A 24,618-nucleotide genomic window follows, 5' to 3' on the forward strand; every position below is an offset into this window, starting at 1 on the left:
TCTGTGATCCATTCTGAGTTAATTTTGTGTGTGTGTGTGTGTGTGTGTGTGTGTGTGCGTGTGTGAAGGGTGTAAGGTCTGTGTCTAAATTCTTGTTTTTCTTTTTTTTGGCATGTGGCTGTCCAGTTGCTTCAGCACCATTTGTTGAAAAGACTATCTTTGCTTTGTTGTATTGCCTTTGCTCCTTTGTCATAATTTTCTTTTTAGACAAGTTTTCACTCTCTAAATAGACTGTAAAAGCTAAGTTTTTTTGCTTAAGTGATATAGGGGTCAAGTGATATAGGGGTTTTAAGACCATGAACTCTAAAGTCAGCTTGCTTTTGCTTTGTTCTGGCTCTGTTCCTTTGGAAGCACTTGCTTGCTTTCTATGAAAATTTCCATGTAAATGGGGATAACAGTAGTAATAATATCAGTTTGTTATGAGAATCAAATTTTTTAAATGTATTAAAAATGCTGAGATAAGACTAGAGGATAATGAGTAACCCCAAATGGTAGCTGTTCTTCTTTATGTTTTTTGTATTTTTCAACAATACCTATAATTCATAGGTACTAAATAAATACGTATTTTCTGTTTGTGTATACCACAAAACCTTTAGTCTTCTCTTTCTAGGTGCAGATGTATATTTATTACCATTACCAATAAATTCAGTAAACTTACAGAAAGTCACTCAGGCAAATAATTTCTTTGTTTAAAAGTAAAAGCTAGGGCTTCCCTGGTGGTGCAGTGGTTAAGAATCTGCCTGCCAGTGCAGGGGACATGGTTTGTAGCCCTGGTCCGGGAAGATCCCACATGCCACGGAGGAACTAAGCCCATGCGCCACAACTACTGAGCCTGCGCTCTAGAGCCCATGAGCTACAACTACTGAGCCTGTGTGCCACACCTACTGAAGCCCGCGTGCCTAGAGCCCGTGCTCCGCAGCAAGAGAAGCCACCGCGATGAGAAGCCCGCGCACCGCAAAGAAGTATAGCCCCTGCTCGCCGCAACTAGAGAAAGCCCGTGCACAGCAACGAAGACCCAATGCAGCCAAAAATAAAATAAATAAATTTATTTTTTAAAAAAGTAAAAGCTAGTTAAAAATATAAACATGATGCTTATTTAGCTAAGTGACTTTCAGTTCGTTTGCTGATGCCATATAAAGTAGGACAAGAGTTGAGGTAAAGAAATACATTCAAATCAGTCTTAGCAAGGACAAGGCTTGCTTATCCTTGCTAAGAGGATATAGAGCAAATTTTAGTCATCCTTTTATATAGTTACAATCATGAAACTAAAGTTTTAATAAAGTACTTAATAAAAAATTCTTAAATTATTATGGTAATATGGACCCTGTTGGGGGGTTCCTAATTATTTAGTTAATTTACAGAAAATACAGTTATTATAGCCTTTGTTATTTTCTTAGCCTCTTCCCTAGCTCCAAAGAAGTAACAGTGTTCCTTTGGTCTCTTGTATTGAGTAACATCAGGCACAGAATGTTTAAATTTATATGTGTAATGGGATGTGAGTGGAGTAGCAAAAGTAAACAAACATAAAAACCTACATGGTGTGGCATCACCAATCGGTAGCACAAATAAATTCAATTTTGCTATGTTTTGTCAGAAAATACGTTTTTCTCAGGTGTGTAGGGGAAAAACACAGTATGCATGGTTGCATGCCCTTTTTTCTTACTACTCGTAATGGACGAAAGGATTAATCAGATTAAATAGCTAAAGATATGTTTGTCATGAACTGATTAATCAAAGATGATTTGAGGGTCATTATACAGTTAACTGAGAGGGTTTAACTAGCAAAGGATTGTTTAGAAATATTACCTGGAGATTAAAAATGGACTCAAACACATTTTAATTTGCATAAAAATAAAAACATCACTGCTACCAGTGTCTAATTTTTTAAAAATTCCTGGTTTCTATGGTTGCATTTTATGCTTAATGCATAATTACTGGTGTGAACAGCCAAATGTTTCAGAGTTAAGTCTTTGGTTCAACTCTTCTAAACTCCAAAGCAGAAATCAAGCATCAGACCTTAGAATTCATCAAAATGTGACTCCTTCTTTAATATACACAAATAATTTAAGCAACGGCTTTGTAGTGGCTGACATACAATGCAAAAACAGATTCAGGGTGACTGAATTGTGACATAAATTAGGAGATGGCAGATAAGAACCTTTGCTAAATAACATAATTATTTGGTGTAATGATGTGTCTTTATTTCGATGGCATGCCAAAGAGTGTGCTGCTAGGCTGATTCCCATAAAATGTGAAGGAAGTGTGATTTAACATTAACAAAACTGCATCAGATGGAGAGCTTAGTTAAATTAATCCAGTGAAAGAGCCCTAAGAGGAATATTTAGCTGTTTAGTAGAAGAAAGAAAAGATCAAGAAAAGTGTCTGCATTTGCTGCAGTATTTTAGGATGCCTGAGAAAACACAAAAGGGAATTAAAACAGATTCATATGCTAACATGCCTTACAGCCCAAGCAAATCAAAAGAAAAGATAGGAAATTATAAAGTTAGCAAATGACAAAAAAGTTGTGAAAATAGGACTTAAAAGAAATATCTTAAAAAGTATGCTCCCAAAATAACTGGAGGAAAACCGATTGAAAACACAATGGGAGAAAGAGTTGTGCAAAACAGAATGGAGAAGTTTGAACATTGCAAGGACATTTTGGCTACACTTTCATTATGTTTATGATGATGAGCCTATTGTGTGATTTTCCTCAAGGCTTTGAAATTTTGCAAATGTAAAGCTGTATCTGAAGCTTACTTTGAGATAGATGGATGAGATTCAAACACTGCCAGGTGAACTTAAACTAGTAACTTTATCCCCGAGGTCTTTGTTTTCCCTCAGATGTAAAAAGTGAGGGAATTGGGCTGGAACATTCATGATTATTACCCCTTTAACTCCAGCTTTGTAATTCAGTGCTTTCAGAATATGTGTATCTCAGAAATGCCTCCCCTTGCTATCTTGAACGTGGGTAGTTTTGAAAGTGATGGATGCTAGTGGGATTTCCAATTCTAGATCCCCTTTGGCTACTGAATTATTGTACTCCTCAGAATCTTTACAAAACTAACAAACTGGCTGAGAAAGGGAGGTCAACTTGGATGTGCCTCCTAGTCTGCTAATTCTTTCTTCTTAATTATAACACATAATTTCATATCAGATCAAGTCCTTTATGAGTTTAGGGAGTTTATCCGTGTTTGTTGAATTTGCATATCTGTGTCTATATGTCACCAAAAATTATATTGTATGTTACATTGAAAATCCAGTCAGTCATTTGAACGTTGTGGATGCAGGATGCTAAGCCACTAAGAGGACTGAATTATTTTATTTTATTGATGTGAATTGACTCCATCTTTCAGTATATTGACAACATATGGACTTATCCTATACCTTTTATTGATATAAAAATAGAATTTGAGTGTATATATCACAGTTTTCAGAAGAATTTTGGTCTAACTGGAAAAAATGAGGAACAAATAATGTGTACAGTATGACAGTCTGCATTTAGATCCACAGATGGACACTATACTACTTCAAAAAGCTAATGAAAAACCTACAGTGTAGTGTTTAATATTACACATGGCTTTGAAATCAGAGCTTCCTGGAATTGAATGCTTTTCTATCATTTACTATCTGTGTGACTGTGGACATGATGCCTAACTTCTCTAAGCCTTAGTTTTAACTCATCTAAAAAGTATAAATAAATGATAACCTCCATAGGTATCTTGTAAAAATTAAGTGAATTGTTGTAGCTAACATTTTAATATACTGCCCATTGTAGGTAGGATATTAGTGGATGTTATTATTGTTATTGTTATTATATATGATGAGACTCAGGGTCAACTATGAGAAGGGTAGATTTCTGGCTATATTGGTTAATTTAATCTGAGAAAGAATGAAAACTGTATGTAATTAAGTACATCTAAGCATCCCTTGAGTGCTCAAAGAGTCAACTGTTGGATCGTTCATAAAATAATTTGATTCTCTACTTAGAGAAATCATGGATGAAATATATCCTGTACTGAGGAAGGGAGGTCTAAATCTAAATCTTCGAAATGGCATCAAGTATGAAGCTTACTATGGATTAAAGCTGCCACACAGTAAACCTGTTCCTCCTACATTCCTCGTGTAGGAGATTTTCCTACCTACCCTTCAAGTGCCAGGTCAGTTACCTCCAACCTGCTAAGGCCTTTCTCTCCTCCTGTAAGCTGCATTCCTGAGTCTCTACACCATCTTCTGTCTGTGGTGACACATGCTCCACTGCACTGGAGCTGTTGACCTGCCTGCTTCCCCCGCCAGATTCTGGGCTCATTCAAATTTATAAACCTAGAATCTTCTACATGGCCTGTCAAATTGGTTTGCAGTTGTGCTTATTAATAAGTGAATGGTTTGACAAGTTACACTTGAGGATCAGATTTGTCACTCTAACTCAGTAATTCTCCAGCTATGCTCTCAGGAGATCCAGGGGATTCTTAGGGCACTCCAACGGCTGCTTGTGGCTGAAAAGTGATGAGGGTTTAGAGAGGGGCTCTGATTCTCCCTCCAGGACATTAGCCAGATTAGTTCAATTTTACTTGTTTTATGAAATGAGCTCTTGCATAAATTTCATTTGGAAATGCTTTTTAATTCTACTGTTGAAAAAAAGGAAAAAAAAAAGATATAGGGAAATAATAGCCAGTGACTTAAAAAAAATGCTCTGATAGCCTCACTCTTCATTTTGAAAATATTAACAAGACTCACTGTCACATAATTGGTCTGGCTTTTATTTCTTCAACTGGATCATAATTTCTACCAAGACAAAAATTATATTTCTATCTATTTCTATTTATTTACTTTCTGTATGCCCACCAGTTATCTCTAAAAAAGGGTGGGCGTTAACAAACACTTGTCAAGCAACCATTTTCTTTCCAAGTAAGGAACATTATACTTTAAGCATATCAAGTGATCACTTTTTTCTGCCAAAGTCAAACGGAGAATGAAAGGTCATTTGTATAAATTGCACTAATAACTGACCTTGTCTGTCTATAAAATTATTGCTGTTGAATATTTACGTAAACTTTGGAAGATATAAATGTCACTCAGAAATTAGAAGCAAGCACTTAAGTAAGTTGACACCATTTGAAGGCCAGTTGTATTCATATTTTCAAAAAGTAACTGAACTGAGGACTTACATCTCCTCAGCAATGAGATAAGATGAGGAGCTGAGCGTGTTAGTACAGGAAGCAGAGTTCTTAGGGGAAAGAAGATGAAACAAAGTTTCTATTTTTTAAATGATACATTTGCACCAAGTCAGTGTTTCTCTAGGTGGTATGGAACAGTCTCAGCTTTACTTGGGAGCAGAGAGAGTGAATTTGTAAAAATGCAGATTTCTCAGCCCTTCTTCTTACCCACTAACTCAAAATCTTGAATGCAGCTCTGGGATCTGCATTTTTCACAAGGTTCTTATGCATAATCATGCATGATCTTGAAATCTTATACACGAAAATCTTATGCATGATAATGAAGTCTACCAATCTAGCCAATGAATTCATAGCAACTCTATGATGAAGCTTATGCATTTTCAGTGATAGCTTATAGTACAAGAATTTATAAGATGCTATTTATTTGTGGAACTTCTTTGCTTTGCTGTATTTGCCCTTGGCTTAAAACCACAGGATGTTATTACCCATCATTAAAACATTTTAAATAGGGAACTAAAGCAATGATAGTCTAACTAAGGCAGTAGTGTAAAACAGCACACACCCAGCTGGGCAGGCTGGGTTTAAAGGCAGGCTTTACATCTTTAATGAACTGGAGCTTTTTCAGACCATGTCAGGTAGGTGGCTCTACAGGCATTGTGCTAAAGGGTCAGTGCTCCAGGCCAGTGGAGGCCAGTGGGGATAAAGAAAGGAAGATTGGATGGCAAGAGGAAAAAATAGGGCAAGACTGACAGGGGCACACATAGGATTTTAGCTTGTTACATCTTTGCGTGACACAGGCAAGAGTATCAGATGGCTCTTGACATCTTCAGCATGTATTCCCTTGGAAAGGCTCACCTTAACAAGGCTTTCAGGAGTTGAGTATGAACGATTTAAAATTTTATTACAAAGAAGCAGCACAGAAGGGAGATTGTAATAAGCCTGGCATTATGCAGACTGTCATTCTTCCTTAAACATGGGAACATATGGTTCATTTGCCTATTTGATACTCATGCTACCTAATGTACTAAGCACTATTGTATTAAGTAGTTGGTGATACAAAATAAAATTAGTTTTATTTGCTTGTTCCATTAGGAAGCTCTGCAAGGAGGAAGGGCTAGGAAATCCTGCTTACCAGTTGCTACATTCTGGCTAAAGTTGCATTAAAAAAACATGTGTGGAGGGGATATTTTATTAAGATCGAGTGCTTGGAGGTAAAGGTTTAAAAAAAGAAGGAATAGTGGTGATTTAGAAAGCAGTTATTGAAAAATGCATAGAGAAGGGTCAAACAGGGAGAGAGCATCATATAATCGGCTTCCTTACAACGAGGCAGCCAGACTCCCATTAGGTGATGCCCCACAGGGTAAGATGGCTGTGAAAAGGCTCCAAGGAGAAAGTGGAATGATAGCTAAGTGTTGGGCAACAGGCTCTGTAACTAAAGGAACTACTTTGTCCAGGTAGCTTAGCAAGGAGAAGAATGAAGACAGACTCTTTTTTTTTATTCTGTTCTTTTTCTGTGTCACTATGCTAAGGGCTTTCAAATAGGTTCTCCCAAGTGTACCTTTTTACCCATGAAGAAAAGAAAGATCAAGTGACTTGCTCAATAACGATCAATTATCTCTTGGCACAGAGAATGACATCTCATCCTCATCTCCTTCTCTCTCATTTCTGCTTCCCCTCTCTACTCTTCTTCCCCTGGCCCTTTCCCACAGGTACTATTGTGTCTAAGAGGGAGGTCTTGGGAGTTGAAGTGCCATGCAGATGGAAATGGAGTGGGCCCACCAAATTGGGGGATTGAAGGCGAAACTATTGAATAAACATCACTACTAGATTCCATGCCACCTAATGGGTTCATTATGTTCCCACAGGGTACACCATTTTATGAAGTGCCCAGGGCCATGCAGGTTTTAATGGTGTCATTATTGTAGGATAAAGCACAAAATCCAGGATTTGATAAGATCTGTTTAGAAGTATATATATATATACGTATCTGGGTGGAAAGAGGTAATGAAATCGGTTCCAAAAAGTCCAACAGTCCTCTTAGTTCAAGTCTGTGGAATATGATCACATCCTGAAACCAGTTGCTCAGGGGTAGGGGCAGAATCTCTATGACTGAATGAGTTCGATTCTCTGTGAATTTCAAAGTGCCGTTTGTATTCAGCTCTTTGAGATTACCAGGGTAAAAGTGGTACAAACATAACCGTATGCTCTGTGGCAACTGTGTCCTTCAGAAATGTATCTGAATATGAAAAAAGTGTGCTTTAGTTTTTTGAGATGCATGAAAAGCCTGGTATACTGCCTGTCATATGGAGGTGCTTAAAATGGTTATTTTAATTATTAATGACAATTAGTCTAACATATAGCTGGATTTTATTTTACTTCATTTTATGAAATGACGGAGAAATGTGGTGGATTTTTTTAGGAAAGTGAAGAAGCAATGTAATGGGTTACCTATTAATTCAATTATTATTCTTTCAATAATAGGAAAAAAAATCTGTCCATCTCTTTGTTTTTGTTGATCAGAGCTTGTGTTCCCACTCGGACAAGATCTCAGGTGATTTAGGCGTCTTACTGAATGCTGCCCTTCAGAGGACGTTTTGAGCTGTCTTCCCAGCAGGTTCACATTTCCTGCGTTTTCTATTAGATTCATGAGGTGACCCCTGAACAGGTAGCCAGCAGTCACTGGGTATAAGGAGATAAATCTAGGCCTTTGATTTCTGTCAGTTCACTTGCTAAGTGGATCCACAAGGCAAAAAAGAAGCGATTAATCAAACTTAGCAGATGTGGAATTGATTCCTTCAGTTGCCTCAGAATGCCTTGCACAGATAAGCTTAATCTGTATTCATCTTGACTTCCTGTGGTGAAGTCTGTGGTTTTTCCCTTGGCTGGTGGAGGTAAGAATGTGTAACTTGGATTTGCATAAAGGTTAGGATAACAGCAGTAAATGCACCCAATGGTAACAGAGTGTATACAGATCACCCCTCCTTTTCACACATGCTATGTCATTTGAGTCTCACACAACTCCAAGGGTGAGACAAGTATTATTTTCTCTATTTTTCAAACAAATCAACTGAGAACCATTGAAGTTAAAGGACTTGCTAGAAGTTAACTTAGTGAGAAGTAGAGTTCATACCAGAACTCAGATCTTTGACTCCAAATAACTTAAAAATAAGACACTTTCTTATGAAGGCATATTATGTATCATCTAGTTGGCTACTTAAAAATTATCTACAGAACCTAGTATAGTATTTAGGGTATAATTTTTGCTCATCAGATCTTTACAGAATGAATGAATAAACACATCATTGGTCTATTAATTATTAAATACGTTTTTGGTTTAGCTGCAAAATCTCTTGATTCAGGTAGACACAAAACAAAGTAAATTTTAACTTTCATTGATTTAGCAAAGTAGAAAATGTTCATTGGACATCTGTTATGTGCCAGGTTTGTTCTGGGTGCTGGGCCCATAATGGCGAGTTAATGAGTGGTGCCTAGTACTCTGGGGATGCTTAAATCTAGATGCCAGGGCCCTCTGTAACCTCTGAATCCATCTAAACAGATCATTTTAGCTGTTTTGACAATTCACAGCAATCACCATGTTTGGCTCAGTCACTTGGTCACCTGAACAAATCAGTAAAACAATATATAAAACTATGAGTATGAGTGTGATAGAATCTGCAATTTCAACCTGCCAGGCTAACGTTTTGCATTGATTTCTAACATATAATCTCTATTCTGGCAGTCATTGCATGGGTAGCATGCTTAGTATTTCTGAAAGTTGTTTTCAAATTATTTCATCTTAAATAAGTCCAGGAAACAGTGACCTCAGTGAAAAAAACAGTAGGCTAGTGATTTTACCCAAGGTCAGGCCGCTCGTCAATGACAGAACTGGGACCAGAATCCTGGTTTTCTGATTCCCAGCAAGGGACTCTTTATAATACATCCCAGTTTCTTCCACAGGAACACACCATTGCTTTTCTTCAGTTTAGGTGCTGTTTCTAAATGACTGGTAGCTCCAAAAAGGAAGAGGTAGATGGAGTATGACTATAGATTCCTGGCAGGAAACCGGGCAGCCTTAGGGCTCTGTAATGCCATCTGCCTATTTTTAGTTGGAGTAAAACTTTTCTCTTCTGACAGCCAGCCACGAATATAGACACTTGTAAAGATGGAACTCTTAAAATAGTCAAAACTTTGTGACACACAGGCCAATAAGAAACACTAACCATATTCAGAAATGTTGCTTGATCTGAATTATCAACACATGAAATTTGGTAAAAATCACGTGACAATAGCTTTCAGAAAATAAAGAGTTTGAGTATGTTCTCCATTATTTGCAGAGAGGAAAAGATCTGGAAACAGAGATGGCAGATTTGGCATCAATTCTAAGCTTTGCATTAGCTATGTGATATATGCTGTCTTGATTCTTGTAAGACTGGAAGAAATTGTCAAAAAATATATATTGCCACCATTTTTATAAGTAGGGCATACAGTAAGATTAGTTTGAATAGGCTTCTTTAGAGTCCTTTCAACCATTTCTAGTTACACTTTATTGGAAGCAAGTGTAGCAACAATGAAATTTCAAAGTAGACAGGATGGTATAGAAGTTTTATAACAGACAAAAAACTTACATTTACCCATGTAGATATTTCCAAGGTCAAGAACTAAAAACGGTTCCTACTTGGAATCATTTAAACTGTTTTCTGTACCTGATTCTTTTAATCTTCCTGTGTATACAGTTGTATCATGCTTTAACAGAGTATGAAAGGATAGGAATTACATTTATTTTGCTATTTAGATAAAATATTCAGGCTGATGTGGCATTAAAATCTGTGTACTAAGACTCAGTGTTCTGTGTTTGAGTTTAGGATCTGGCTCTATAAAATTTGGACAATGGACTAGGTCTCTGTCTCCTAGGGTAATTAATTTCATTAGTTTTGGAAATTATGGCTACCCCTATGGTACACACACACACACATAAGTGTGTGCACACACAGTGTAAAAATGTATACACAGACTCTAAGTCAAATAACTTTTATTCATATATTGCAAATGTAAGAAGAACTATTTTGTGGCATTAGGTACTCTTTTAATATTCTCCTCCCCAAAGTGTTCTTCCAGTGTGGTAGCTACTTACAAGCTGAATGCAGTTACTTTGCTAGAATTTGGGATCTGTTCTGGCAACACTGACTTGAGAAGGAGAAAAGATCATGGAGAAAAGAGTCAGTTCCCTTCTAATGGCTCATATCAAAGCTATAGAAGAAATAATCAACCTTAGGCTTGAATGGGCTTGGAGACACTACTTGGCTCTCTGTTCTCTTTTAGGAAGGTGAGATGCTTCTAATCCATTTTACATATAGAGGCCTATCAAAGACATGTGACTTACTCTAAGTTATGGTGTAATTAGGATAGAATAGAGGCTGGGCTATCTCTTCATTGTACCATACAACCTCCACAGTAAACGGTTATGCCCTTTCCATCCTTCCCTCCTCCTTCCCTTCCTCCCTTCCTCCATTCCTTCCTTCCTTTCTTCTTTCCTTCCTTCTTTCCTTTTTTTTTATCACTGCTCTAATTTTTACCTTCAGCCTGTTTGGAAATCACCATGATAAGACTACAAAAAAGCCATCAAGTCAACACAAATAGAAGCATGGGTGCTGCATTTCCCAATAAGCTGCATGAAGTCAACTCTTAATGAAACCAGTCGTCTCAGAAAACAATAGAAGAGGGGGCAGGATAGGAAACATGCAGAAACACATAGTCTCACAGAGCTGGCTGTGTGTGACCTTTGCAAATTACTGCTTAAGGTCAGCTATACCTGGCAGAGATATACATCTGTAATTACTGTACTCTGCTGGGGCTCGACTTTTTTTCCCAACTTTTTAGGATGCATATTCAGGAGATAATTTTATTTGTTTTCTTTTGCTGAAACCTGTAATGAAATTCTAAAGCAATGAGTGAATGGAATTTTGAAAGAAGAATCTGTACATAAAAATCATGTGGGCCATTCCTTTAATCCCAGTGAGACGATGCTGAATCTGATATAACTATTAGTGACTGTTCGGAGGCTAAAAAGATCCCAAATTCATCCTATATGGGGCAAAACAAATAAAACAAAAATCTGAAAAGCTGTTTTAAAAAGCAGTTTCCCTTGTACCCTCCATCTAAATCTTTTTCCTTTTCTTTCTCTTCCCAACATGCCTTGCATTTGGGTCTTTAAAGGTTATAGAAGGTATACAGTAATCATTCTGGGTCTTTAGGTGAAAACTTACAGTCGCTTTAGTAAATGAAGCAGAGCTAATCGATCTTTCCGAACCCTCAGTACAGAGCCTGTGTTTGAGCCTATGGGATCTCTTGAGTTTTCCTGTTCTACAGCAGTATATTTAAACTTTGATTAGGATTTAGGAATGAAAGAGAAAACATTTAAAGAAGATCCACATCCAGATCTGTTGGGAGTGCTTGCAGCAGTTTCCCAGGTAGTCTACATGAGGAAGGAGCCCAGCTGGTGCAGGGCACCAGTTTTCCTTTCACCTTTCTTTTCACCTTAGTTTCGAATTATCTGTTCTTATGTCTTGAGGCATTTCCTCCCAGAATAGGCTTTCTATAAAGCTGGTAATGCCTTACATATTCATCCTTTTGGACATGTTCATTCATTCTGCAGATATTTATTGAGTTTGGGTTCTGTGCCAAGGCACAGGACATACAAGGATACATTTGACAGAATCCCTCTCCTGGGAAAAGCTTCAGTCTGGGGCTGTAGAGACCCCTGGAGACAGAAAACAGTAAGAAAGGAAAGAGTGCCTTTGAAGGGGCTTTCTCTTGTATATCTTGCCATGTCAGGAGAGGGTCTGCAAGGCAGCAGATATAACGGTGAGAACACTGTACACAATTAACACTGTTTATTTGCTTGTTTTAACTTCCTTTTCTCTCTTCCTGACCACAAATGCAATCTGAGATCAGAAATGACAAAATGGTGTCCCTGCAACCCGCCTATGGACATTTTTTCTGGCTCAGAACTTTCAGTGCCAAAAATCAGATTTCTAGCTTTTCCTGAAATGTTAGAGGTTCTTCCCATAAAACATTTGACTGCATTCAGAGTTATGACTGCCTCTTTTAGGTGTAGAACTCGCTCTCCAGTCCTTCACAGTCTTCCAAGATTGACAGATAGCCATTTTTTCATCACACTTCAGTTGTCTTTTCTTTCACTTGGCCTGTTTCATTATTTATGTTACCTGCCTGGTATGTATATGAGTTTGTGACGCATATGATGCTGAAGAAGTGCCCATTGAACCATTTTCATATCTTCAGCACAACAGCTAATTCATAGTAGTACCCCATTGTATATTTGATCACATAGAAACACACATGGGTCATTAAATTAGAGCTGCAACTGTAGTCAAGTCAACTCTGGGTATACAAGGTTCTACAGCACAATGGACTGAAATGTATTATGAGTAGAGAAAAACACCTGTTTTTGGGCTGTCAAAACTCTCCCAGAAAACATGCCAGTGCCGATCAGGGATTTCTCAACCACATCCATAGTAGAAGGAAACCTCTCTTCTTTCTCTACAGGAACCTGTCTACATTTTTCTCATGTGGTGAATTCATTTTGTCCTGGGGTGAACACCTGTGTGACTATTTAAAAACTGCAACGCCAGGTGTATGAGTATGACTGCCTCCTTTGTTTGTATAATGCTCTTCTCAATGATTTCTCAGCAGGCTGGGTCAAGAAAAAGCCTTCAAACTGAATATAGAAAAAGGTGTTAAAGGATTTTTAAAAATATATCTGTTACAAGTGCATGCACTGAAAATATTGCAGTCAAATTATAGAAACAGCTTGTAGCCTTGTAAGATCCTTTTGTTTTTACCATCATGTGAAAATGTTTGATATCTCCGCATATGTAGTTGTAAGTTGGGAGGGAGTAATAAGGGAGAGAATTTTGGAAGACCTAGTAAGCCCTAAAAATCTGGAAGATATTATATTACAAAATATTTAAAATATTAAAACAAAAGAGATTTGTTTACCTTTTGCTTTGTCTCAGGCTCTCCATTCCTCTTTTCCAGGAGATGGCGGCCCTAGGGAAAGCATTCGGTTTGCATTCGATCACAATATCCCCTCCAACTTGAACAACTGAATTTTTTTTAATGGGATTTTTGGAGAAATCAGGAGCTGAGGCTAAAAACAAAATTACAGAATTGTTAAATTACTAATATCTGTAAACAAAACTTTTTTCAAGCTACTTTGCTCAAGGTTTCTTTGGGCTAGTTATGGATTTGGCATTTTGGAGTCAGTTTCCATTTGTAAAATGAGGATGACAGTAGATATTACCTCAGAAAGTTAGTCTAGGTCTTGAATGAGATAACATTCAATAAAGAAGGGTAAATAGTGCCTGGCACAAAGTATGGGCTCAGTAAATGTAATTTATTTTTGTTTTGGTGCTGGTCATTGTGATAACAAAAGCAAGCTGGAGCGAGGGAGGAAGCAAGTTACAAAAAGTCACATTCTTAATAGTATTTATAATGAAGAGGGTGAAGATGGTTCCACAAGAACAGAAGACGGAATTTTAACCCTGATTAGGGAAATTACTAAATCTGTTCTAGCCAAGATAATAATCCTAAATGTGAATATACATATATGACAATGAAATACCTTTGAAGTAAATCAGAAGTACATCATCATTATTTTAGATTTCTTCAGGCGTGCCTTTAACTAGAAAAATGGAAATAGTCTGCCTTCTGTTGAAGCAGGCAGGCTGAGTAGAAACTTAAAAAAAAAAAAAAACCCAATCTTTGTCAGTTTCAACAAATACCAGTTCATGAGGGTGATCAATAATTAGACTGCCTGGGTGCATCCAAGTCTTCCCAGCTCCATTCTTGTGGGAACCTATGTGTCCAATCCCCATTCCTAGCCTAAAGTCTACGTGAACTGAAGTTCTTTCAGATGTGCCATGTTCTCTTGCTTCTGGGCATTTCGAGTATGGCTTCTCTGTCCTTCCACTGACTTGTGCATGCTTTTTCTTCTGATTTCAGCTTAAAGATAATGTTCTCAATTTAGGTTATGTTCAACTGATAACACCTATTCAATTCTTCACTGTAATAACCATGATATTTTAAAACTTAGCCTTTTTCCTCTGTGAAACTACAGGTTCTATGAAGGTAAAGATCACTTTAATTTTGATAATTATGTTTTAGGTGCTTAGTACACAATAAATATTCAATAAATACTGGCTGAATGAATAAACAGATGAATCAATGTCCATCACCCATATGCTCATGAAACTGTCTTTTTGCTTGATTCCTCCTCTCTTTCATCTCCTGTCTTCATACCATTAAGAAAGCGTTAGGATGAAATATATCAATGAGTCATTTATCCTGACAGACACCACTGGTTGACTGTTCCAGAATATCATCTGCAAACCACTTCTATCTCAACATTTTCCACTGTAGGGGCTTATTTTCCCAGCTTCTCTCGAGGTCTCAGTGGTCATATGACAGGGTTCTAGCTAATGACATAAACGGAGTCTGCTGTAAGGGCTCAGAAATTTTTGCTTTTCTAATGAAAAGGACTGTCCGCTCTGTCTTATTCTGCTTTGAATATGGACTTGATTTCTGTAGCTACAGCAGTCATCCTGGAACCAGGAGGCTACAAGCATGAGGAAAGAGTTTAAAGAATAACGTCATCAAGTCACAGTGCCATTGCTCAGTTACCACCCATGAAGTTCTTATTGAGATAAAATAAATCGTTGTTTAAGTCTCTATAAATTGAGGTTTTCATTTCTTGTTTTCTTATTTTCAGCTGAAAACATTCCTAATAGATGCTTTTGGGGTTGTATTCAAAACCTCATGCTGGGATCAGCTTTGGAGGAACCCCTTCTGGTTTGGATGAACCCAATAGTGGGCTCCTCCAAGCCCTAATATGCTGCCCTAGCAGAATAATAATTCTCACTTTGCATTTTTGTAGAAGCTAACTTAGACATTTTTCATTATTTCAAGGAAAAGCAATTTCTAATTTACAGAAAAATTGGATTCATATTACACATAATCATAGCTTGCTAAAATGTCAGTTTGAATTTTTTGGGTATAAATGAATGACTTACCTAATACTCTCAATTCTGCATTTGCATAAATTATCTGATATTTGTTTTCTGCAGCACATTGGTAGATACCAGAATCTGACACATTCAGCATAGTTATGATAAGTGTCCCATTTTCTATATGAATTCTTTCCTAATAAAAGAAAAGTCACATAAAGATGCTAGTGTGTTAACGTGGGTATTCTCTTATCATTTATGCATATCTATGAGCTATGATATTTTGGTGTATGAGAACTATTGCTTATGAAAATGAGGTTAATATACTTCAAGATCCTGAGAAGCTTTGTGGAGTTTAAAAAAATGGAAATGTTCTTAGTATAATTTTAGTGGTTAGTATATTTTATGTTACCTTATTTCTTTGAATATTGGCATTTTTTGCATAGAAGGTATGTTACCTTTCTGTTATACGGTATATAAAATAATTGGAATACTCTACCATTACAATTTTCCAGAAAACATGGTTGACAATAATGTTAGACGTGGGTAGAGTGATTAGCAAATTTCCTTGGATTTCCATCATAATGTCTCAGAAAGACTTAAAATATGATGACTTGATAATTTTCTAATTGAGTACATAAGTTGAAGGAGCTAAATTCTTCTTTTCTGCAGTGGACTGTAAAGTATGTTTAAATAGCCAAAATCTGTTACAGAGTCCCATTTGGGGTATAGAAATATAATTTTGAGTGTGTAGAATGAAATAGTTTAATAGTGCAAATATAACTTTAAATACTTCAGGGTACCTATTACCATCCTCTAAAGATAACAAAAGTAGGCTGGAGGAAACAGGGAATGTTATATGCAAAAGGGATTCAGGAATTAAATTTCAGTAAAGCCGAAACAAAGAACAGTGTTCCATTCAGATTCTAAACAACAGATGTTCCTTTTATCTCTAACTGTGCATATAAGTGCAAAGTAGAGTGGAGAATTAACACAATTATTTGGATAATTTGATGGGAAAAATAACCTTGTCTCATTTTCTGTATATTGTAGAATAAGGTATGCTTTAGATTGAAAAATGAGGATAACTGCCTCAGTTCTCTACTTCCCTAAGGTTAGAGACAGCCATTAGCTTTCATAAAACCAAGACACTGGGTAATAATTAAGAGCTTGGGTTCTGGAGTCAGATTATGCTTAGAATACTAATTCTAACATTTACTAGCTGCCGTGTGACCTTGGACAAATGGACTTAAGCCCTCTGAAACCAATTTTTTTTCATTTATAGAAATAATAATCACATCTCTCTCATAAAATTGTCATGAGGACACAATAAGATAATGCATGGAAAATATTTAACACAGGGCCTGGCTCATATGAGAGTTCCGTGGATGTTGTTGTTGATGATGATGATGATGATGATGATGATGATAATGATGATGATGATGATAATGGTATCATCTGAATACGGATCCATCACTGAGTAATGTGTGACCTTGTACACATTGTGTTCTCTACCCTTAGTTTTCTCATTTGAAAAATGGTGATAATATTAATAGCTATGTGAGGATTAAATAAATTTAAGGATCAAATAAATTAAGGTATATAAAGATTATACTATATTTCCTGACACCTACTAAACACTCCAGAAACATAGTTTCTGTTAGTAACAAAATTTCCCTAGCAGAGTAGGTGAATGTTTAATATCAGCACAGTTGCTTACCTCTGGATTGAGGCGTTCACCATTCTTTAACCACGTGTACCAAGGGTTTGGCTTTCCACTAGCTTTGCATTCCCAAAACAAGCTGTCATAGATGGACAGGTATGTATTTTGGATTTTTTGTTCCCATTCTGGAGGGGCTGTTTCAAAAAGAAACAACAGCAGCTCTTCAGCAAGTCAGTTATCCAAGACATTATTTTACTTTCCAAGGACTGTAGAAATCAGAAGGGCAAGGCTAACTGGGTCTGGTAGTACTGTACACACATGATTTGAGGGAAGAGAAATGCAGGACCCCCAAAGTGGGATAAGAGAAACCCTGTTGTAAATATCAGTGGACCTTTTGCATAAGATTGATGTTTGCCTTTTGTCATTTTGCTGCACCTATATAACAACTTGGGAGTTGTGGGAACAAGGCTAGAGAATAATTCCATGTTAAATATTAGGATGTAGGTCAAGTTAGAAAATGTATATCAAATCTGAACCCTCTGTGGGCAAAAGGCCATTGATTACATTTGGATTAAACTAAGTAAAATAATTGTATCTCTACCTGACATAATTACAATTCAATAGTTTGAAGCATAAATCAAATATCAGCCTCATCGCATTTTAGTACGGTAATAATCCAGTTTTTTTTTTTCCCTACATAAAATTCTTGACAGGGAATGAGAACTTTTGGAGTTGTATATCGGTTAAGCATCTAACTTTAATCCTAGGCATGAATTTTCCAAACCTTATTTTCTAATCTGAGAAAGTTCTACATAGTTCTGAAGCAAAAAGCAACTGGTATAATTGATGTTGAAATGTTATTTAAGTGTAAGGTAGTATTATCCTTTCTAACATTCATGGAAACAGGGGTGTATAAGTTAAATGCTTTAAAATTAATATTTCTTCTATAATGATGATAGGAAACTTTCTGGATTTGCCATTTAATCCCTCACCTTTGTTTAGATCTATTCTAGATATGTTGGAGTGGAGGAGCCTTCCTTTGGAATCTCAGTCTATTACAAGCTAGGTGTTTTACATGTGTTGTACTCAATTCTCCCTCCAAACTTTTATAGAGGATTTTGTTGTATGGGTGTTAGGTAACCTGCTCAAGAAGACATAGTTAGAAAAGATAAACATATCTTTTTACTCTGAGAGCAGAGCCAAAGTCAAGGGCTTGTGTTCAGTTTGTTTATTTGTGAGTGCTGGCCAAGGGTAAGGTGTCAGGAAAAGGGAGAGTCAACAGGGAAGGAAAGAGTTAATGCAAGGATGAGTTATTGAGTTGACCACCAGCACGGACGATTGTTACCCCATCCTCTGTGAATGTATAAGGAGTGTCTATAACTGCCTACCCAGGAAAGGAGGAGGAAGCATTTATGCAATGGCTCTTTTTCACAGTTATTCAAGGGCAGTGCAAGTGTTAACTATTAGAACATCCAGGTTGTGTGTGCTTAAGTGCTGAGTAGGTCCTTGAAGGGGCCAAAGAAAACTGGAGCAGGAAACAAGATGGCCTTCTGTGGCACCTGCGGTAAGACTCTGTCAGGTTACACCTGCAAACCATGGTGCTGAGCTGGTCACTGCAGCAGTAGTTGGAGAAAGTGGGACTGAGAGTCTTTGAAATGATGCACAAGTATATCTGACTTTCAGGGTGTTTCCACTGTAACTTCCGCTTCCACAAAGATAGAAGGTCCTTTAGGGAGGAGAGGAAAAAATCATGATGTCCCACTGTGGTGAAAAGTAAGCCTAGATTACCTCCTGTGGAAATCAGGGCAACTTCCAGTTACAGAACATGTTTTTCACAACCTTGAGGGATAAATGAAGGCAACCCTTAGAAGAACTGAGTGTATGGGTGAAATTGATTCATGTTTCTATTTATTATTTTTAAAATGTATAATTTGTAGGTAATTGTTTAGAAATTGCCCTAACATATGTTTGACCTGGAAGAAGAAATGCATGGTCATATAAAATCCACATAGTTTACAGGAGTTTGAGATATATATGGTTTGTTGCTTAGTGCAATAACTGTAACTTTAAACCATATTTGTTTATTTAATGTGTACATTCTTTGGATGCTTAGGATTCTGAAGAACAAAGTTTTAAATCATCAACTAAGTAGGAACTACATAAAAAAAAAAAAAGCTTAGGGTTTCAAGTCTGCCATATGGGCTTGGGTTTTAGATTTATTTTTTCCCCGTCAATGGTTGTGTAACTCACTTAACTCCTCTAAATGTGTTCCATTTTTTATAATGAAAATAATATTTTATAAACTTATTTTGGAGGTTATAAGGACACAATATAGATGGATATTTTTCCTCCAATTACTTTATTATTGATTATAAATGTGTCACATAGAAACATGTCACATAGAAAATGACTTTTGGCCATGTATAAATACAGTTTTAAAAAGTCCCCTAGTACAAATGTATTAAATTTAGCAAAGAAGTTAAGAATATTTTAAAAGCAACAAACATTTTGATAATTATGAGGTATATTTTATGGTTTTTTTGGCATCAAAAAAAAAAAAAAGTGAATTTCATGCAAGTGTGTATTTTGGCCTAGATGAAAGAAGACATAAAGACAACTTTTAGAAAATATATGCTTTCACCATCTCTCTTAAGTCCATGACAGATTCTGATAATTGAGGCAAGTATATTTTTTAAATGAAGTAATGAGTTTATTTTTCTATTACCTACATATGAGTAGACAATTATGGGAAATATAAACAAATACTGAAAACTACCATTAAGTATTATGTTTCTCCTGTCATTTTCTCCTTTTGTAAGTTCTACTTGAGATTATAATTAAGGTTTTCATAGGCTGTTGCTGAATGTTTTAAGGAAAATATATTGAATTCCATTCTACTTCGTGTTATAAACGTCTATGGCTTTTACATGACATTGCTGATATTTCCAAGGCAATTATAATAAACAATAGCATGCTATTATTTATTAGCATACTATGCTGAAATTAAAGCCATATTTTAAAAATGGTCATTCCCATCTGCTAATCATTGTATTAATAAACATCCTTTCCTGGAAATGTGTCTTCTCTATTTCTCCTATGACACTTTTCCACAACATGCTAAAGACCTTCACTATTTACTATGAAGGATATGACCAATTATTTCATATACTTTTTGAAATTCATTAGCTCACCATAGAAAATGAGTTGACCTTTTGCAAGATTTCTTCCTCGAAGGTTACTTGCAATGCACTCATAGACGCCTTCATCTTCCTGTTGAAAGTTTGGGATTTCAAGGATAGCTTGGGATTTGCTGTACTTGACTTTCCCAGGCAACGGGCTTCCATCCAACCTCCTCCAACTAATATCAGGGACTGGACTAAACAGTTATACCTCATTAGAATAGAAGATGGTTCAGTCTTTATGACAGCAGGATAAAATAAGAATTCCTTAAGCATAACTCTCAAGGAAAATAAATCAATCAATATATTATATTGTGACTGGTTTTCAGATCATGCAGTCATTCGCCATTCACTCATCCAGCGATTTATAACACTTTATTAAGAGCCTGTCATGTGCAAGTCACAGTACTAGGATCAGGGAATAAACTGATGACTGAACTAAACATGTTTTCTGCCCTCATGTTGCTCACAGACTAGTGGGGAAACAGGCAATAAACAAATTATAAAAAACAAATATATTTGTAGATTGCAATAACTGAAACAAAGGAAATAAGGTGCAGAGATAATAACAAGATTATATGAGTTTAAATACGGTGGTCAGGAAATTCTTTGTGAGGATGTGACTTTTAAGAGGAGGCAAGCTCTCTCTATTTACAGATTCTAGGACAGAAATACAGATTCCTCTATAGCTAAATTGGTACTAATATGTAACTGAAGACATATGTGATGGGTGAGCTAAATTATCAAAGGGGATCAGTATTATATAACAGACCCAGATGAATTGGGAGGACAGAATCTATGATCCTCAAAAGAATGTACTTATTTATACCCAAACTTAAAACAAAATGACATAAAAGATAACTTTACATTGTACTCTGTCTCTTTTCAGAAAGAATTTGTAAAGAATTCCTTTATTTATAGGAATTTAGCTTAAGGTCTTAAATCTAATATGTTTAGTCTAATACGATTATCTTTTAAAACAGCAAAAATACCATGGTGAGGAAGGCCTCACTTGTACAGATAGAATATAAAGAAATGTAGGTTATAAATAAAGTTATAACCAGAAAATCTTCCCTAATAAACCAATCATTTGTAAAATCAATCCCCAGTCTATTCGCACTATCATCTTTCCTTTCTTACTTTCAAGTAATTCTTCATTTCCTTATGGATTTTCAGGTGCTTTAAATATTTCTGTTCTAAACGTATTTCAAATAATAATAATAATAATAATAATAATAGTAAATCATTTTGCAAAGCCAAATTATAAACTTTGTAGAAGATGCAGAATTTTTTTCAAGTCCATGAAACTAATGTAGGAGAACCATCCAGTCACATACAAAGTGGTTGACAAATGAAGATCTACTGAGTCTGAGCAGTAAGAACTGCAGAAAATTGGTGGTGATGACTGAGTAGAGACTTCAATTAAAGCAGGAAAACTGATGAAGGCTCAGGAATTTTTTATTGCAAACAATGATGATCCTGCTGTGCAAATCAAAGATATACATCATGCAGAACGTCATACGTGTGCTCACACATATTTGACAGGAAACATACTCCCCAATCGTTTGGTTCATCTGTTTTTCTCGAAATTAGCATATAGTGACAAATGCAACTTGAATTTTGTTAAACACAACATCATTATGTATTATGATAAGTTTTGTTTTTGTCCTTTTAAAAAGCCTTGCCACTCGCCACAACTTTAGGTTGATATTTTAGTAAAATGGCATATTCTTGCCAACAATTAATCCAGTTAACTGGTTTTCTTATTCATTCATTTTATGAAGTACCAAACTAAGAATAAAAATAAAGTTCTAGAAGAAAGTTTACTCACAGAGAAAGATCTTCACCAAGTCTGGGGCAGTATTATCCAATTTTTAAAAATACATGCAACGTGTATGTGAACATGAAAAGTTAGTAGCTATAGGTGGTGAGAATATGAACGCCTTTTATTCTCCTTTTTTCAGCTTATCTCAATTTTTCCATTATTTTCCTACAATGAGCATGTATTACCCGTGTAATAGAAAAATTCTAAGAAAATTTATTTACAAAGAGAAAAATATTATAAATAGAGGCTCTGATATTTATCTGAATTCATGATCCTTTGTTGTCTTTTTATGATAGTGTATCCCTGAGGTTTATGACAAATACATGCAAAATATTCAACTAAAAAACATTTTAACCTAAAACATTCAGACAAAAAAAAAAATTTCAGTGAAGACTATTTTCCCATTGTTATATCATTGTTCTTTATTTTAACTATGAAGACAGAAGTCAATTTTTAACCTAACTAAATATCTAAATCTCTGAACCAGAAATTGAATGGTTTGACACTTGATAATAATAACTATAATAATATCACAATGAAGAGCTACGGTTTATTAACCACAAACTATGTGCCAAGCACTATGTGCCAAGCACTATGTGTATAATGTGTAAATATAATTTCATTTTCTCTTTCTATAAGTGAAGGTGGCACAGCTGGGATTTATTTCCAGGTTTCTTTGTCTCAGAATCTATGTGCTTACAAGACAAAACAGACATCCCAGCTACTGTAAAATCATCCTCTGATAGCTTTCAATTTTTGTGGTTTTGTAAAAGTGAATCACCATCTTAAGTGGCCCAATTAAGTGGGGGTAAAAAGAACAAGTCCCACCAATCCCAATTATTCTGACTTTTCCCTCCAAAAGAACTCAGTGAGGACACTGGAGTCTCTGGACAAGCATTTTTCCCTTGAAGGATAAAATGATGTATCCTGTATAGACACACCTTTCCAATAGAAGTAGTGTAGCAGATAATGTCAGTGCTTCACCCGTTTTCTTTCTCATCCCTTAGCACCCCAAGTCCTGATGTGCTTTCACCCTCAACAGTTAGTACATGCATCATTTTGCTGTCAACTACCCTTAAGCTGCTGTAGCTAACTTTTCCTTCACAAAAAAAGAGCTGAAAACAGTTAGGAATTTACATACTCCCTGGGGCAACTCTCAACCAATAACTGACTAAATGAGGCGTAAATACTCCAGCCCCCCTGCCCCTGATGGTGGAATACCTCTAGGTGTGACCTGCACTCTTTCTAGAACTCCTGTACAAGACTGAGGCAAATTTATCTTCTGTGGAGCTTTGCATGATATTATACTCTGCCTGGCTACTCTTTTTTCCCAAGTGGGCTTGTCCATTCTCTGATGGGTTCTTCATAAGAACTCTTCTAAAAAGTCACTTTAAAAAAAATATCCTTTCAAGATCTACTTCTTGGAAAACCAGTTTATTAGAACACCCAATATGCTCTAATCATGTTCCACTTTGATTACAATACCAGCTGTAAGTACTTCTCAATATGGTACTTCTATATAGCCACTAGACACATAAAAATGATATTCTGTGGAAATGAACATTAATGGCATATAAGACCAAAAACTGAGCAGTAGAATCCTTGTGAAAAACCATGAGTGTGGAATATATTTTCAGAACAATGCTCTATAGGGTCAAAATTACACTAGAAGGCAAGAAATGTGAAAGAGACATGAGGCTGAAGAGAGACATAAGTTTCTCACTTAAAGAACATCCTCTAGATCTTGTTTTTCTTACCTCAATTATGTTTGGAGTGATACATCTTCTCTCATAAACCACTCAACTCAATTGAGAAGCTTATAAGATTCAATGAACTGGCTTCTAACATAACTTTCAATTTTGAAGAAGGGTATAAGAATTAGACCTCTGTATTCTCAATCTGCAGTGGATATGTGTTGGTTTTTGTGTGTGCATTTTGATTTTCCTTAGAAAACCCAATGCTTACTATCTTTAGTCCATCTGATTTGAATTGGGAGGACTGTACCTCTGGCTGCAGGACCGAGCACAAGATTCAGATCTTGCCATTAGAAGCTAGTGTACCGTGGCCACCATGGTTGGTTAACTCTGGGAACTAAGACAACCCAATCAGAGACAACTAGACTCAGTTCTGGGACTGCTTTTGGAGGAGCTATTAAAGAGAGGATCTTTTGTCACTAGGGTTTCCTCAGACAGTGGGATATAGCTTGGTGCTTCTAGGCAACACTTCCACCACATGGAGAAAGTGTCTTTGAAAGTCAAAGCTAACACAAAAGAAGGAAACTTGGAATTCTTTACAGGTCTAGATTGTCACGCTTGATGCCAAAAATTTTTTTTTAAAAATCTCCTTGAACATTTCCATTAGTCAATACAGTCTCTTTTTGTCTTATGCCTGTTTGAGTAATTTTCCTGCTGCTCTCGTCCAAAAAAAGACTTTACAAATAGTGTCTGAATGCCTGGGTTCAAATCCTAGCTATGTTATTTTCTATCTGTGTGATCGAATTGTATGATATGGTAGATTCCTTCAGGATATTATATTTTATACTCTAGATATTTTGGAATCCTCAGAGCAACTAAACTATCAAAAAATAGTCACTCAAACATTTAAACTTTTTAATCAAAAGCCTTATCAAGTGTGTTTTGTGGCTATATTTCATGTTAACAAAATGTCTAATGGGAGAAAAATCAAGCAGTTTTATACGATTTCACAGTTACTAATTAAACGTTGAGATTTTGTTTTCAGATTTGTTATGTCAGTA

The 24,618-nt window shown here is 36.2% G+C and overlaps 1 protein-coding gene across 1 annotated transcript in view; it reads right to left on the reverse strand.

Annotated features, from left to right (window-relative positions):
• Window positions 1-24,618, reverse strand: part of CNTN6 (contactin 6) — a 675,643-nt gene that overhangs the window by 59,402 nt on the left and 591,623 nt on the right. Inside the window, 4 exon segments of the mRNA XM_082345413.1 lie at window positions 13,191-13,341; window positions 15,263-15,392; window positions 16,917-17,053; window positions 20,051-20,235. Of these exon segments, the coding sequence (XP_082201539.1) occupies window positions 13,191-13,341; window positions 15,263-15,392; window positions 16,917-17,053; window positions 20,051-20,235 (603 nt within the window).

Source organism: Balaenoptera borealis (assembly GCF_965194805.1).
Source record: "Balaenoptera borealis genome assembly, chromosome: 12".
NCBI classification, from domain to species: Eukaryota; Metazoa; Chordata; class Mammalia; order Artiodactyla; family Balaenopteridae; genus Balaenoptera; species Balaenoptera borealis.